General features: G+C 34.9%; 3 protein-coding genes across 15 annotated transcripts; all 3 read right to left on the bottom strand.

Moving 5' to 3' along the window:
* Window positions 1-664: 664 nt before the first annotated feature.
* LOC113847462 (aspartate carbamoyltransferase 1, chloroplastic-like) lies at window positions 665-3891 on the bottom strand. 2 transcript variants are annotated; one of them, XM_027476591.1, is made up of 6 exons: window positions 3752-3829; window positions 2812-3343; window positions 2574-2713; window positions 1475-1648; window positions 1142-1378; window positions 665-1040 (listed from the first exon to the last, which is right to left on the bottom strand). In XM_027476591.1, the coding sequence occupies exons 2-6, from the start codon at window positions 3323-3325 to the stop codon at window positions 933-935; spliced, it is 1173 nt and encodes a 390-aa protein (XP_027332392.1). In that variant the 5' UTR covers window positions 3326-3343; window positions 3752-3829; the 3' UTR covers window positions 665-932. The 2 variants fall into 2 exon arrangements, with proteins under 2 accessions (XP_027332392.1, XP_027332393.1); XM_027476592.1 differs by having other exon boundaries at window positions 793-1040; window positions 2812-3331; window positions 3752-3891.
* An 849-nt stretch (window positions 3892-4740) lies between these two features.
* Window positions 4741-7857, bottom strand: LOC113874571 (probable WRKY transcription factor 31). Its single transcript, XM_027512790.1, has 6 exons — window positions 7672-7857; window positions 7481-7573; window positions 7212-7352; window positions 6620-6991; window positions 6023-6136; window positions 4741-5337 (listed from the first exon to the last, which is right to left on the bottom strand). The coding sequence occupies exons 1-6, from the start codon at window positions 7855-7857 to the stop codon at window positions 4741-4743; spliced, it is 1503 nt and encodes a 500-aa protein (XP_027368591.1).
* Window positions 7858-10479: 2622 nt separating this feature from the next.
* Window positions 10480-15683, bottom strand: LOC113846733 (splicing factor, suppressor of white-apricot homolog). Of its 12 annotated transcripts, XM_027475324.1 has the most exons (7): window positions 15631-15683; window positions 15207-15504; window positions 14389-14423; window positions 14093-14244; window positions 13850-13998; window positions 12797-13591; window positions 10495-12206 (listed from the first exon to the last, which is right to left on the bottom strand). In XM_027475324.1, the coding sequence occupies exons 6-7, from the start codon at window positions 13547-13549 to the stop codon at window positions 10788-10790; spliced, it is 2172 nt and encodes a 723-aa protein (XP_027331125.1). In that variant the 5' UTR covers window positions 13550-13591; window positions 13850-13998; window positions 14093-14244; window positions 14389-14423; window positions 15207-15504; window positions 15631-15683; the 3' UTR covers window positions 10495-10787. The 12 variants fall into 12 exon arrangements, with proteins under 12 accessions (XP_027331118.1, XP_027331125.1, XP_027331123.1 ...); XM_027475322.1 differs by lacking the exon at window positions 15631-15683 and having other exon boundaries at window positions 13733-13941; window positions 15207-15556; XM_027475325.1 differs by lacking the exon at window positions 15631-15683 and having other exon boundaries at window positions 13733-13947; window positions 15207-15450.
* Between the last annotated feature and the right edge of the window lie 279 nt (window positions 15684-15962).

The following is a 15962-nucleotide window of genomic DNA, read 5'->3' as shown; positions in this document are numbered from 1 at the left end:
ATTGGGTCTCTATTTTTCGAATAAAATTGGTAAATTTTCCTAGTTGATAACATAAAATAATAAATACTTAATGTGTTGGCTGGCCCGACTTTGGGTTGAGTGAAATCAGGTTGAAAAACCGTGGGCTTAATTACTTTTTCTAAAACAATCCAGTTATTTTTTCGAGGTATTTGGATCAGAAGCCCTTATCGAATTGAAGTTCGGCACTGAATGAAAGGGTCTACGTAATCCGGCAAAAGTTTTGACCATGAATTAATAACACCTCACCAAATTTGAATGAGTTAGTAACACCTGACCCAAAAAAATAGAATGTTAATAACACTAGTTCGTTGTAAATTTGTTTTTTACTATGCGATATCGATTTATAATTTCATGAAGTATTATGATGCCCATTTCTAAACAAAAAAAATCCCGGAAGCTTAACATAAATTGGTGTCAATAAAGGTAAAAAATCACACTTCGACGGCGTGAAAAATTTAATTTTCAAAAAGATTATTTATTATTATATCTTGTAAATATTATTATGCATTAATGAAGAATAACGAAAAAAATAATTATATACTCGTTTTTAAGATGCATTAAGAGTTTATATCATGCAGTAATCATATATATTAGGCAGAGAACACGTGGCATCTCTGATGCTGACCATGTGCCTTGTGATTGACGGAACAAGAAACCTTGGAATTGCTCTTACTAACCAAGGCAACCAAGTCAAAGGCAAGCCCATTCTACATGCTCAAGGTACCAAGTCAAAAGCAACACTGCACAGCACACATTGTGCATTTGAAGGGGAAAAAACTTGCAATTAAAAGGTAATTTTACTGATGTAGAAAGGAAATTTATTTATTTATTCTCTCTTACACTATCTGCAACGCCCATGTGGATATTTGACATTAGATCATCCTATTCACTTGGAACTGTGAATGCACCCTTTACCAACCAAGAAGCAATACCTTTAACAGAGCCATTCGAATATATAAACCATTCTTTGCCTGCCTAAAGTAAGCAGCTCTTGGATCAGCATCAACATCCACTGTGATCTGTATGAAATTAAGGGACCAATTTAGTTTATTTAATCTTAATGCTTATGTTCATAATGATAGTACATATATCACATGACATGGCAATATGTGCTGCTTACTTCGTCAAGTCTTGGAAGAGGGTGCATAACCACAGCATGTTTTTGCATCACCTTTAGAACATCTTGATTTACAATATACTTGCCTCTTGCCTCTTCATAAAGGTCAATTTTCTCTCCAAATCTTTCCTTTTGAATGCGGGTTTGATAAACCACATCACACTTAGAAGCCACTTCCATCAAATCAGAACTTTCTTCCCACTCCACTCCCTTTGATGTTAGGTAGTCTTTTATGTCATCCTATAGAAAAAATAAATTCCATCACTAATTATGTCCTGAAACTTCTCAAACATCTTATCCTGTTCATGAAATAACAACTAGTATTGCCACATTTACCTTCATTTTAACCACATTAGGAGAGACAAAATAAAATTTCAAATCTTGATACTTGGCTAGTAAGTATGCGAGTGAGCGAACTGTCCTCCCATTAGCAAGGTCTCCCACAAGCCCAACTCTAATTCCGTCCAGTTTTCCTATCTCTCTTTCAATGGTATAAACATCTAGCAGTGCCTGAGCAGTTTGAAAAAACAGAGTTTTGAAACACAAAATAGTACCATTCATTTGCCATTCAAATTATTAGAAATATAGTAGAATGCATAAGCAATAGATAAAAGGTCACAAAAATTCATCTGATTAAGTGTAAATGAAGCATACATGAAGGTATGAACCTAAGAAAATACAATATACATGAAGGTGTGAACCTAAGAAAAAATTTATACTTTTAAGTTACTTTCAGGTGGAAAAGTCTATAATATGTCCCAATTGGCTAGGAAACAAGTGCGTACTCCAGATATACCCAGGAAATTACCATCTCAATTCTATACATCATGTGTTTCACTAGAAAAATAAAACCATATATTTTAATTTCAGTAGTTCAACTAGTTTTTGACATCTATCTCTAACTTTGTATATCAGCCACTGAAAATAGTGTTCTTCTGCTTAACTGAGGAAAAGACAATTTCCTGAGTGGGAGTCATAAGGTATGATTCATAAATGGACCAAATTTACACTACTGGCATGGATCATTGAAAATCCTTCTACCTCATCAACTTCCTGTCAGAGATTAAATGAAGAAGTAGATACTCTTTATGTTTCAATACACTATGACTACATTAGCAGAATATTGGGTGTTGTTTAAAACTTAAAAGGTTTTTGTGACAAGGTAACACACTTCACCAAAAATTTGTAATATTTCCTTAAGAAACAAGTCAAGGCAACAAGTTTGATGTGGTGCACAATGCTAATTCATGGCTTTAACAAAAGGAGGGCTGTAAAGCAAATACCACAAATGCAAATTATGTGGTCCAATTTATGCAGTTTAAAAGTACTGTATGTAGTTAGGGTGGAAGAAGTAATCATCTTATGGTAATATATAGGCAACATTATTAATGGAGCATCAAATTTCTAAACTATCCAGCAGCAAATTCGTTCATACCTGGGAGGGATGCTGTCCAGGACCATCCCCTGCATTGATCACAGGAATGCTAGCAGTCGCTGCAGCTCTTCTGGCTGCGCCGCTTTCGAAGTGCCGCATTACAATTATATCAGAGTAACCTTCAACAGTCCTTATAGTATCTGCAAGAAGCAAAGTTCCATGAAAGTCCAATTTTTGATAGAACAATGAAATAAACCCACAAATAAAAAAATTCGCATTACTAATTGAAAGGACGTGCCTTCCAGTGTCTCTCCTTTAGCAGCAGAGGAAAACTCCCTTGCATTTTCAGTTGTCAAAACATCCCCACCTAATCTTTTCATGGCAGACTCAAATGAAAGCCTAGTTCTAGTGGATGGTTCATAAAACAAGGTAGCCATGAGGTAACCCTTCAGCATTTGGCTACCAGGTGAGTTACTTTTAATCTTCTCCATACTCCTTGCAACTTCAAATATTGCATTGAGAGTCTCTCGGTCAAATTGCTGAGCCTCAATCACATCATCAAGTTGAAATTTTTGCCCCACAGAGAAGGAGGGTGCACTTTCAACTTGAACAGCCCCTGCCCTATGCAGAATCTCATCCCCCCTGTAAGAAAGTTTTGATTTTTTCAAAAATCCAGCATTCCCAGATGATGTTAACTTCAAAAGATTCCATGGCTGATTGAGAAAACAACATGCATAAGATTTTGCAGCCACCTTGGGATGAGAGACACCCGCATGCATAGAACATGAGAATAACAAAGAAGCAGCACTCATTGTGTTCTATTGGAGTTGCTGCACAAAACAAAATCCTTATATGTTATTACAGAGGCACATAAAAACCATTAATTTAACACTGAAATTTCAAAAACTTCATATTTAAATATAGAAAGCAAGAGGACATGAAAGTAACTTAAAATGCAATAATAATAATAATTAAAAAAAAAAAGCCTAAAATAAAGTAAACTGCTTTGAGTGGAATCACTTTTTTCTATGCCAAGAAACAAGACGAATAGTTTGAGCATAAAGGTATATGCTTAAAAACCACGCTTCAGAAGAGACGGCGGTAGAATCCAGACCAAAAGCACTATTGAGGATCATAAGAGAAGAAGAAAAAAAATAAAAAAATAGAGGAGGCAAGAACAATCCAAAACTGATTTTTTTGAAACAACAATGAAAAGTTTTGAGTTAAAAATAGAATACCCTGAAGGTTCTTTGTGGAGAATGAATAGCTTTCTATATTGAAGGCAGACAACGGCTACAAAACAGCGTTTCCACCGTGCAAGAAGCAAAATGTATCACTGTCAGTATATATATGCCATAAGAGAAGACGACTTGGTTAACATTTTGTTTTTCAATAACGGGCCAAAGGTTGTGATGTCTCCATTCTCTTTCTTTTGGGCCAGTCCTGCCTTTTCTTTTGAACAGTTCATTTTCATTGTTCTTTTTGATTAATTTAAATCTGTAAAATAATTTTAAATAACTAAAAATTAATATCATAGATAATATTGTATATAATCATTTTTATTTTTAGCATACACATATATACAAAATACACCTAAAATATAAAGAAAAAAGTTGTACAAAAACCATTTTTTATTTTTAAAAATTATAAGTGATCCGATAGTTTTGAAGATATTTTTATTGAATCTCTTAAATCCTATATATTACTAGGGATTATTTTTTTTTAATCATAAATACTTATTTATACTTTTTATATTCAAATACTCAAATAAAATTTGGCTAAAAAAATTGCCAACCTTAAGATCAGAAACTTCTCGTTATAGTTCAAAACTTTTCCCGTGCACGTTTAAAAGAACCAAATTTTGTAGAGCCTGCTTTGGCCATTTTAAAGAGTTAAAAACACGTCATATATATTTGTACAATATAGATCATAATGCTAGCAAAATGTTATGGTAATAAGATACTATATTGGATAAAAGTTCTAAAATAGAACGCATAAATACTTTTATTTTGCGGACTCCGGTAAATTTTACAACTGCCTTATTAACTCTTCAACCTGAAGCTTATTAGTTTCAAATAATGAAGATTAATATAGTGATTCATCAATGTAAGATCCTTTGTACTCAAGATATTTATGACTAGAAAACAAAATCTACCTGTCTTGGATATTAAAAAGATAAACTAAAACCGGTTTCCATAGAAAATGATACCAACAAAACTAATTAGTCTCATGCATTATTGCACTGCTCATCTCCACTTGTATTATTGGTGCCATTGATGGTTGAATGTGAACTTCCAATGATAGATGTTAAAGCTGCCACAAGAGCTGCAGTTAAATTTGGATCTGCTGTGATAGCAGCACTAGCTGCATTGAATGTGTTAGCAAATGAGGAAGTTGTGTCCATTCCTTGAGACTCATGTAAGCCAGAAAACTTAGTTTGATCAGACAGTGTCTGTCCAAATAATTTTGGAACTGATGCAAAATTATGAGCCAAAATTGGAGTTAGAAGGTTAAGTTGGTTCTGAGGTTGTTCCCTTTGAAGCTGTGACGAATTGGAAGCATTTTGAGTGAGATCAAGTGTGATGGTAGGAAATGGGGCTGAGGCAGAAAGAGTAGCCATGTTTTGAGAGCATGGAAGTGCAGCACTTTCTAATATGCTTGGATTAATTAGGCCATCTGAGCTTGGCATTGATCCAGAAAGAAGCATTGAGGCTGCTGCAGATGTTGTTGAAGCCATTGCTTGAGCCGTAGGAGGGAGTGGATGGTTATGCTGCCCTTCATATGTAGTAATCAGCACACTTCGATCTTCAGCACACCTTTGTACCTATAAATTAGAAACATAAAATCCATCCGTTGGTGCTCAGTTTTAGTATTTGGGCAATTGAAATTTGTGACATTATATATTAGTAATTCTATTTCTCACTTATTTTTTATATCTCTCCCTAAGAACATTTTCCTTCATTATAATGTTCATGTTAGGGACAAAATGTAATCCTTCCCAATGTCATTTTAACCATTAGCCAACTAGCCAAGTTTCATCATCCTTCAAGATTTCTTAGAAAGCACCTGAATAAATGATCCAGGTTCTGATCGCTAGGTAGTCATGGTCACGTTTAAGCTATCATTTTCGAGCGTATTATGTGCCTTGTAAAACATAATGAAAAAAAGAACATGCATGCTTCTAACCTAATAATAATTAAATTAGTTGATCTTGAGATTGGAAAGGGATCAATTGCCAAAAGAGAAATTCTTGTATAGATCTAAATGTACTTGACTTGGGGTGCATTAAACTAGCTAGTAAAGTATTTACATTTCACTGATTTCTATTAAATAAATTGTATATTCACCAATGTATTACTAATAATGTTGCAATTTGCACTCAATTAATGCAAGAATTTCGCAACAAATTAAGTTTTAATTTCTCTTTCTATCCACCAGCAGTTTCTTGTTTCCTAACACCGAAAAAGAAACGCAAAGGAGAGTAAATTTTAATTTGGTAGAATGCATACTTGTTTGCGTACTGGACAACCAGTACTCATTGTGCAACGATAATAAGCTCGTGGACAAGGATTCCCTTTCGCCATCTTTTGCCCATACTTCCGCCATTGGCATCCATCTGCAATCTTTATAAAATATTCCATCCAACGTAAATTGACAACAGTGTAGTTTCATGACACACAAGAAATTAAGCTATGCAACATCACATATATAAATTATATCCATTTTCATTTTAGAAGTCACCTTGCTCACTAGTTTATTTCAATTTTCTGTTTCGATTCATATTTAATTAGTCATAAATCTACATTTATTTTAACACTTATAAATTATAATTTCTAGGTAACTTGATTTTGAAAAATATTCAAATAAGGTCCCAATCCCGAACATTCTATTAGTTGATTTTACTAACAACAATGATATTCATATATACACTCATACCTCCCTCTTTCTTTCACTTCATCTCTCTCTTTTTGTCACATTATATTGCATATTCACATCTTTTATTTTTCTTTCATTCTTTTTATCTAAGGCTAGGTGTATATGTTATTATTGGAGATCAAAATTAACCTGCATTTGCCAATATATTTAATTTTTTATAGTTTACTTACCATTGAAGAATCTGATCTTGCTCGAACTGATACACGAGCTTTCTTGATCATTGACATGGTTTCTGATGCTTGATCCAACCTAGGAACTTTGTTAGAGAGGCACCCTGAAGGGATTAATGCTTGGTCAGCGTGAGAGTGCTTCTCTTCCATTCTGGCTTTTGAAGATTCCTTTCCAGAATCCACCTTATCTGGCTCCAAAACAGCAATATCTTGTCCCTTGCACTGATCCATCAAATCAACCATACTTTTGTTTTCTCTCAGTTTTACCCCTGGAGATTGCTGGGAATGGGAAGGCTCATCCTTCTCAGCAACACCCATCTCTAAAAATGGCCTTGCAATCAAATCTTCTTTCTCCTCATTAACTCGGTTGTTCTACACAAAACCAAATAAACACACAATTACATTTTTTCAGCTTTGGATATATATGAACATTTCTGGAATTAATTTGTTTTCTATTCTAACTCAAGAAATTTAAGATGGATATGCTACTTCATATAAATTAATTCATAGATTCCACTACTTATTCATGGGATTCCTTTGATATTCAGTAAGCTAAAAAAAGAAAAAGAAAGAAGAAAGAAGAATTACGTACCCCATGGCTACGCTGCATGTGTGTTAGCTTGATAAGTTGCATGCGTAGGACATTGTAGTTGTTGTTCACCTGATCAATCGTATCTCTTAAACGTTGATTTTCAGCATTCATCTGTTCCAATTCAGCTAGCAAATCTACAAACTATACACATACAAATAATCATAAATTACTTTATTATATATATATACATCATTAACGTGCTACCTGTTTGATAAAATTATATAAATAAAATATACATATATATCCAAGACATGCACAAATTATCGTACCTCATTTTTCTTATCATCCATAGTCTCCAATCCCGCATCTTCCCCTGATGATTTGTTGCCACCGGTATTCTTCGTAAGAAGATCTAAACTAGTCTATAGATTAACAACAAGAACAGAATAATACATTTAAAAATATAGTTAAGATAAAAGTTAAAAATAATTAAATCTAAGGAAATGTAAGAGTTTCCTACATCTACATGAACATTCTCCACACTATGCTCCATTGGATCATCATCTTCACTTTCTTTTTTCTTCTCAGCGAAGAAATCATGCTCATCCATGACAAGGGGTTTCCCTCTAAAGGACATGACAGGATCAGAAGAATGTGCGACAGTAGAATTACCCTTCACAATGGCATCATTCCAAGTGGGTTCCATGTCAATCATATAATATATACTACGTTTTGGAGCAGTCTTATTATGTGTTAACTGTGCTTTGGGAGGAAGAAAGTTGTTGGATGAGTATCAGAGAAGAGTCCCCTACATGCATGTGCCCACAAATTATTAAAGAGAGAGAGAGAGAGAGATGCAATGGACTCGGCAATAAAAAATGGGTTTTGACTAAGACCAAATATTACGTGTGAGAAGAACGAAACTGATTATTGGGAAAAGATTTGAGAACTGAGGTAAGATGGTGCGTAAGGGCCCACGTGGCAGTTTTCTAAAGGTCTACAAACTGAAAAGACAGGAACGAGAGAAAGAGATTTTGACTTATAAATTGTTAGCAGCATTCAAGATCCAACAACATTTCTTTTTTATTTTAATTTTCCTCAATCTTTCATGTATCTTTTTTTAATGGCTTCGTTAAATTGACTCTATATGTAAACGTAAAAAGAAAAAGAAAAATTTGACTCATTTGTGATGGTTAATCCATCTCCTTGCATCAACTGCAAGCAATACTGGAAGTTTAATTTGAGAATTTCTCGGGTCAATTTACTATGCATTTATAAACCATATCTCTTCCTACTAATTAATTACGAAAAGAAGACATATTTAATCAAACAGATAGTTCCCTTTTCATTTAATTTACGGAATGCATAATCGCTGGTGATAAATTATTAAAGGTATGGATTTGTGTTTTGTCGACTTTTCCCTTTTAATTTTTTCTGAGTGCTTGTTCATAATTTGCTCAAGATATAAGAGAATATATGTATAACATGTAATTAGCTGTGGTTACAAATTAGTTTATAAAAAAAATTGAAAGTTGGTGATATTAGAACATGGCTAAAGGAGTTGGTAGCACCACATTACAGAAGAGGAAGGATTCAACACAAACGTTGTCCATGACCTTGATACTTGATTGTGCTGGTCTACAGAATTTAATGTGTCTTCTTGCACTGTAATATCGCCAATTATTTTTTAATATAACAAGTTAGGATACATGTATTTCCTATGTTTTTAATGCAATATAATATCAATTCTAATATTAGAAATTTAAAATTTTATGTGTCTGAGGCCTGGTTTTATAATACTCACACTTAACTCACACTTCTTTGTTTCCTTATCCGGTATTAGAAAAATAACGCGCATAAACAATTTTATCAAGAAAAAGAAGAGAACGCAAACCATAGCAAGTTATAAGTCAACATATTGACTCCAAAACTTGGTTAATCAATATTTACTAAATACAATATTTTTTTTTATCTCCTTTTACTTCATATTTTTCTCAATTCTTTCTGTAACATATTTCACTTTCACTCTGCTTTTCTTTTTTCCTTTACATTTTACTTTCTTTTTTAATTTCTATCTTCCTTTTTTTCCCCCGTTGTATTACCCTAAAATTGAAGTATATGCCAAACAATAATAATTATTTGTACATGTAGTTTCATCTGCTTCCGCCTTATTCCTTTTATCTTTTTCTTTTTATCATATTTTTATTTTCTGATTTCTCTATTCTTTCTGCCTCATACACCAAAAAATGGGATATACAGTGAACACTATTCAATCAAAATGGATTTATGGTATGTACCTAAAAAACAAAAAGGATTTATTATGAATTATTTTGAGTTTTGATTTGTGTTTCGGACACAACGTTGTCACACATCTTTCACGAGGAAGAGGTGCTCGAAATCCAACTTTGTTGTTATTTCCACATGTTCAAATAATGTTTTTGTGTAAAGAAGATGGCAACTTGGGTCTTTTTGTTTCGGTTTATCTTCGACCATAATAATTTGCATAGCTGCTATTGATTAACTTCTGAGCCACAGTTGCACGATGTATATTGAAAATCTAATCATATGAAAATCATAGATTTTATAGGTCAAATAAAAGGATGGGTTGGATCACTTGACTGCTTTTATGCAGCTTTGTGGTTGGTTCCAACTGTTCAATTTGTTTGTTGAAATTTCTATAACAAAGGGACATGCTTTGTATATATATATGCATGCCAGCGCAAATGGTTGAAAACTGAGGCATAGTAGGGTTACTTTTTGTTTGAAATGCAACAGATGGAAACTCCGGACTCTAAAAAGACAAATCAAGTTTCGGTTTAACGTTATCTGTTGTCAACACGAGAAATCAAGCCAAAGGACATCTAGTCCTGATTGTTGATGTGCGCAGAATCTATTGGATCTTACTTTGCCCTAATTAACTCTGGGCTCTTATTTTTGTGTATTTTTGTTAATTTCAATCTTAAAGGTTTAGGCATCTAAATTTTTTTTTTATTAAAAAAAATATATTTATTGTATTAGAGTTATAAAAATATAATAAATGCACTTTTTAAATAAAATCTTACAATTATTAAATTTTTAAATTCAGTTGCGGAAAGTTAAGATTTTTTTTATTTTTATACAGATATAATACAAGTCTTTTTATATACTTGTATCATATCTTTATTTTTTTTAATCTATTTTTGTAATCACATTCATCACTTATATTGTTAGTTTATTTTTGTTGAGTTTTTCTATCTTTCATCAACAATTGTATACAGGGTTTTTTTTTTGTGAGCTTTCAAGCGAAATCTCGGCCTACCATTTACTAATAGTAGTATCAGAATTCAGGCGAAACTGTATGCTTGCAAAGTTTAATTAAAGTTTGAGTTTATCTAATTCCTCTTCCATATGTGTAGTATACCACAAAAGGGTCTCCCAAAACCCATTTCTAGGTTAATATAGTATTAGACGATTGATACACAATCTCTTGCTTGCAGCCAATACTTCATTCAATTTATAGGCAAGACCAAACAAAGGGCTAGATAACTACAAAACGAGGAATTATCAAAGCCAAATTATTTCTGCCTGATGTAACCATAGAAATCTGATATTACTATGAAGTAGAAACAATACAGTTGTCAGACTCGTGTAAAGCATTTACAAGTTAGCCATCAACATGGCTCGGATTTTGGCTCTAAGTTCATCAGAAACATCAGTTATTTCAGGTGATTGAGATGGTGCCCTTTCATGGTGATCCGACTTGGATAATCCCGCAGAAGCCTCCCTGCTAGCACGTCCAACCTCAGTTACTATTGACTTATCTGATTTCATAATTATCTCGCCCTCCTCCAGGTCAGTTTCTCTTTCAGCATGAGATTTGCTCTTGTGCTTTACACTTCTGCTTCGATACCTATGCTCAGCATCAGACGAACTAGACTGCTTATATGAATGCCGAGAATGTCTATGTTCATGCTCTGATATGCTATTCTCTCTATGTCGTCGTTTAGAAGAATGGTGCTTTTCATCTGAGGAGCTATCATATTTATGATGCTGCCTTGAGTGTTGATGTTCATCATCAGAGGAGCTGTCATGCTTAGTACCCCTGTGAGAATACTTGTCTTTAGAGGAATGTCTTCTCTTGTGCTTATGCCTGTCCCGACTGCTGTGTGAAGATCGATGAGAACAATGCTTTTTTCTAGATCGTTTGCGATCCCTTTTATCTTCTTTATTTTCTTCTTCTTCTTCCTCCTCTTCATATCTACCAGACCTTGAACGGTAACTTCTTTTCGATCGTCGTTCATTATTATCAACAGTAAGTTTCTCCTCGGACTTCTGACTTTTATCCGAATTATCCACTTCAAATGGAACAGAACTTCCTTCCCTTTCTTTAACCACAAGATTCCTAGCCTCAGCATCAGAACCAGAAAGTCCAGAGCCTGGTGGCTCAACTGATAAAGCTCGTGGCAGTTCACTTTTAAATGTTCCAACACCACTTTTTAGCATGGCTGCAAACATCTTTGCTCGTTTCAATCTCTCAGCCTTAAGTTTTTGCTCTTTAGTCATATGTGCTTCAGAGGAGTCCGCCTCACCTGCTGCTGCAATAGCTACTTTTTCTGCGATAGCTTTGGCAACAGGAGCAGAGGCACTAGCCTTTGCAGTCAGATTAGAATTTTCAACCAAACCTTGAGGTTGAGATGAATACAGACTCCCAGAGCTGGACAAATACCCACCATCACTTCCAAGGCCTTGACCACTACCACTTGATGTCTTGGTAAACAATTCCACATTAGGCCTTTTAATACCCCTAGTGGCAGCCTGAAGAATAGCTGCTGCTGCTGCTGCATCCATGCTAACTGTGTTCTGAGCTTGGCTGTCTTTGGTAGTTGGATCTTGACCATCCTTCTTTGACTTGCCAATAATCATCTTGAACTTCTCTTTTCTGTCCATATCATGCGGTAGATCAGAAGCCATAGATCCATATGAAAGATTGTCACTTTCTTCATGTACAGCAGTATTATTGTCCACTGCACGACCTACTGGATTGTGCTTCTGGTAGCCCTTGCCCAGTAACTTAGACTGTAAGCAATTAGACATCAGTAAGTAGCAGTTCAAAGCCAAATTTAACAATACCTTAAAGTAAATCAAGTGAAAGTGTCCCAACAAATTCATGGAATGCACTAGGTGCACAAAATGCCTCCAGAACCCAAATCAAATAATTACTTAGATATGAATTTCACGCAGAAGGAAAATCATTGAAAGGCAAAGATGAACAGAAATCACCTTGACTGCTTTGAAAATTCATAATTTATCACAAAGACATGGAAAGACATGGAAAGACATTGCGTATGTGATACAGAGATATATACAAGCATGCATGTCACATGCATACAAATTTGCATAACAGATGGCAATAAAAACATGAGTAGCGACTAATAAGAATAATCAACAGTAAGGAACTGCTAATAAGTCAGCAGCTGATGATGTCTATGAAAGAAATTATGTTTTTGATTTAGAGGGAAGGATTAGGGTAGAAAGCATTCAATCTTTGATGACCTGGATCTTGTCCTAAAAGGTACTAAATTGCATCTAATTTCTCAGGGCGCAATGAATCACATTATCAAACAAAAAAAGTAGGCAGAAAATTTTGATGATTCTGAGACACACACCTTTTCAGCAGTTTGAAGAGCTTTCAGATAGTATGTATGATATCGATTAGATGGCAGAAGAAATGGAAACCTTCCATGAGCACGATCCTGTTCTGCAAGCACAGCCTCAAATTGTTTGCCATTTTTTACAATGAACTCAACTATCTTCTCTATAGCTCTCTTTAAGTCAGACGGAGGTTCAACAACAGGCAGCTCAATCTTAGCAATACTAGGCACAGAAGTCTGTGACTTGTTCTCTGCATTAGACACTGAATCAGTTTTTGCCCTAGCTGCAGTTGCTGTTTTAACAGCACTGATAGAATGGTTCCGCTTTATGACAGGAACTTTTTCTTTCAAAGAGGGTATGGAATTTTTAGGAATGCTTCTATCCTTCTTGGCAGCATCTGAGCAAGATTCTGCTTGTTCTATTCCTGGAGATGCACGAGCACTAACAGTATCAAAAAATCCCTCATATTCTTTTCTCTCGAAGTCATGAGTATTCTCAGTTGTACCATCCTCATCCTCTGCAGATCCATAGGCAGATCCAAGTAAAGACAATGCACCACCTGTTTTATCAAGACCCTGAGTCCTATTCTTGTCAGTGGTTGAATCGCTATCATCTTTGTCAACTTTAAGAACTTCTTGGTGATCAACAAGGAACCTAAAATACGCATGAAGATGATGATCAGGCATCAGGAACCCAAATGTCGGATTATCTCCTTGTTTCACCCTTAGAATAATTTCTGATTGGCTTCCATGTTTGCTGACAAACATTGCCGTCCTTGAAATAATCTGATGAACCTTCTCATTTGGAGGCTGGAAAAGAAAAACAAACAAAAAGTGTTTCTTCATCAATAAATGTGAATTTCAAAACTAGCATGACTAAAAACTTAAAAAGGGTCTGGCCAGGCAGAATATTTATATACATAAAGATCTTATAAACAAACACAAGACAACCTCACATATACTTGGATAATGATAAAGATCAAGAAACAGGACTTTATGAAGACATGTATCATCCCATTTGCTCTCAAGGGGTAAAGAATCAACGAATTTCTATCATCCTAATCCCACCTGCACGGCCCCTTCTCATGACATCAAAAGGAAACAAGGTGCCTGTGAATGGCTACCTTGAGTCACAAGAACTCCATTTATGCTCCGAGCATCTGAAACTTAGACATCGTAAGCCTTAGAATATCATATGTACCCTAGACAATTATCACCTAATCACATTGGTTAAACAATGAAAGGTCAATTAAATTAGTAACATCTGAAAATCACATGATTAAAGTTTACATTAAGACAGAGGTTACTCACCAGGTTATGGAGTAAGCTTTCTGGTACTGGGAAGTTAGGACGGAAACCAGACTCATTATCATTGTCCTTTGTCTCTATAGACACATTAGGATCTTCATATGAAAAGGCAACAGCACGGTAGCTAGCTGAATTCACTGGATCTGAACCATCATCTAAACAAACACAAAAAGGTGACATCTATCGTCAGAATCAGATATAATACTCAACTGCAGTAATATCATCCACCTAAAACAGTAATGGCACTAACACAGAAAAGAAACAAAACATAAATTGAAGCCAGGTGAAAACATCCTTACTTGTATTTTGACACAGGAACTGTAGCAAATTACACCTGCAAATATGAAGATTGTTGTAGCACACAACCACAAACAAAAAAACACAACATAGTCTCAGGAAGAAGTTGGGAGAATTTGTTCCAACATCCACTGAAAATACATTTCACTTGATAGCCATAAACCAACATACACCACCGCCAAGTTGCCCCAATATCTAAACCAATATATTGATTTGTCCAACAAATGAGAACAACTTGAAAACTTATTTGTTTAAAGTTCAATTTTGAGGACGAAATCTATAGTTGTGACTCATTAAAAGCATTTGTGCCATACACACAACATAATATAATACAAAACTAAGATGATAAAAAAAGACTATTTTATAAACCAGAATGTGTTCATCGCAAACCTTTCATCATGTAAGGAAATATTCAAAGCTAAAGCCCGCAAAGAAGCAATAAAAAACAGCAAAACCACATGCTAAAGGTGGCGTTAGCAGCGCGGATCAACAAACACTGTAGCCTTATTAATCAGACTATCTTGCATTTGATAGACTTGTTCTCACTGTAGCCACTATTGGCTTAAGACGAGCTTCAACTCTCAAAAAGTTTTATAATTTCTCTCCAGGGAATAAGATCCAACAAAAAAACGAAATCATTAATTAAGCTTTCAATCTCTTAGCGTTTTGAAAACATCACATAATCTCGACAACTCAACAACAAATACAGTTGCAAATAGAACAGAAACTTATTTAGGAAAATAAACCATAAGAGAATTGATATAAAAGGAACTTAAGTAATAATAAAAGAAAAAAGAAAAGGAATTATAAATGAGATTACCTTGTGGATGTTCGTCGGAAGAAGAAGGGAGATCGAGATAGCGTTGGAAATCAAGGTCTGGTTCAGGATGAAGAGAGCGGCGCTTGGGGCGAGGGGGAAGGGGACCGGAGAGAAGGTGGCGAACATCGTAACGATCGATGGAAAGGGAATTCCATTCCACCAGAGCTTCCGATGAGTTAACGAACGCCGCCATGCCGTCATCGTCGAACAGCATCGCGTGCCGCCCAACCACCTCCAGATCCATCGCTTCTCGACGTTGATGAACGAAGCTCCACTTGGCTAATCACACACACTCTCTCTAAAAATTTAAAACGATGAGTGAGATTGTATTTGTTTGTCGCAATGTATATGAATGAATGAACGAATGAGTTTTGGAGTGCAATTTTAGGATGATTCTGTCTCGGTCCCTCGGAATGTGCCCTACCTTTAAAAGCATGGCCCAAGTTTTTGCTGCATTTCTGGGCCAAACCCATTCGTAAATAAATTGTGTTTGGTCACTGTGTGAAATAATATTAAGGAAATTGCTTTTTTATATATTTTGTGGTTTTTTTGGCACTTTTTCTTATCATTTTATAAATTTGTACAAAAAGTAACATCCTAATAACCATAGTTTAGTCCCCCTTGCACTTCGGTTTCTGTGCTTTTTAAATTTTGAAAGCGGTTTTCTATGCTTTTCATTTCAGTAATGTAGCCCTTTTGAAAAATTAGCTTTTCATTCTGCTTCTTTATACAAATCCCTTTAAAAAAATTTATAAT

This window comes from Abrus precatorius, unplaced genomic scaffold (genome assembly GCF_003935025.1).
Source record: "Abrus precatorius isolate BTA unplaced genomic scaffold, Abrus_2018 Scaffold8, whole genome shotgun sequence".
Classification (NCBI taxonomy): Eukaryota; Viridiplantae; Streptophyta; class Magnoliopsida; order Fabales; family Fabaceae; genus Abrus; species Abrus precatorius.
This window is presented reverse-complemented; position numbering and strand designations above follow the sequence as displayed.

Coding starts and splice junctions, on each gene's coding strand:
- LOC113847462 (XM_027476592.1), bottom strand. CDS start 3,325: ATGAGTGCTGCTTCTTTGTTATTCTCATGTTCTATGCATGCGGGTGTC. Junction 2,714..2,811: donor TAAAGGAGAGACACTGGAAG/GCACGTCCTTTC, acceptor TGCTTCTTGCAG/ATACTATAAGGACTGTTGAA. Junction 1,379..1,474: donor CTAATGTGGTTAAAATGAAG/GTAAATGTGGCA, acceptor TTTTTTCTATAG/GATGACATAAAAGACTACCT.
- LOC113874571 (XM_027512790.1), bottom strand. CDS start 7,857: ATGGAACCCACTTGGAATGATGCCATTGTGAAGGGTAATTCTACTGTC. Junction 7,353..7,480: donor TGGATGATAAGAAAAATGAG/GTACGATAATTT, acceptor GTATGTGTATAG/TTTGTAGATTTGCTAGCTGA. Junction 6,992..7,211: donor ACATGCAGCGTAGCCATGGG/GTACGTAATTCT, acceptor GGTTTTGTGTAG/AACAACCGAGTTAATGAGGA.
- LOC113846733 (XM_027475315.1), bottom strand. CDS start 15,450: ATGGATCTGGAGGTGGTTGGGCGGCACGCGATGCTGTTCGACGATGAC. Junction 14,245..15,206: donor TTCCGACGAACATCCACAAG/GTAATCTCATTT, acceptor GTGTTTGTTTAG/ATGATGGTTCAGATCCAGTG. Junction 13,592..14,092: donor AAAGCTTACTCCATAACCTG/GTGAGTAACCTC, acceptor TTTCTTTTCCAG/CCTCCAAATGAGAAGGTTCA.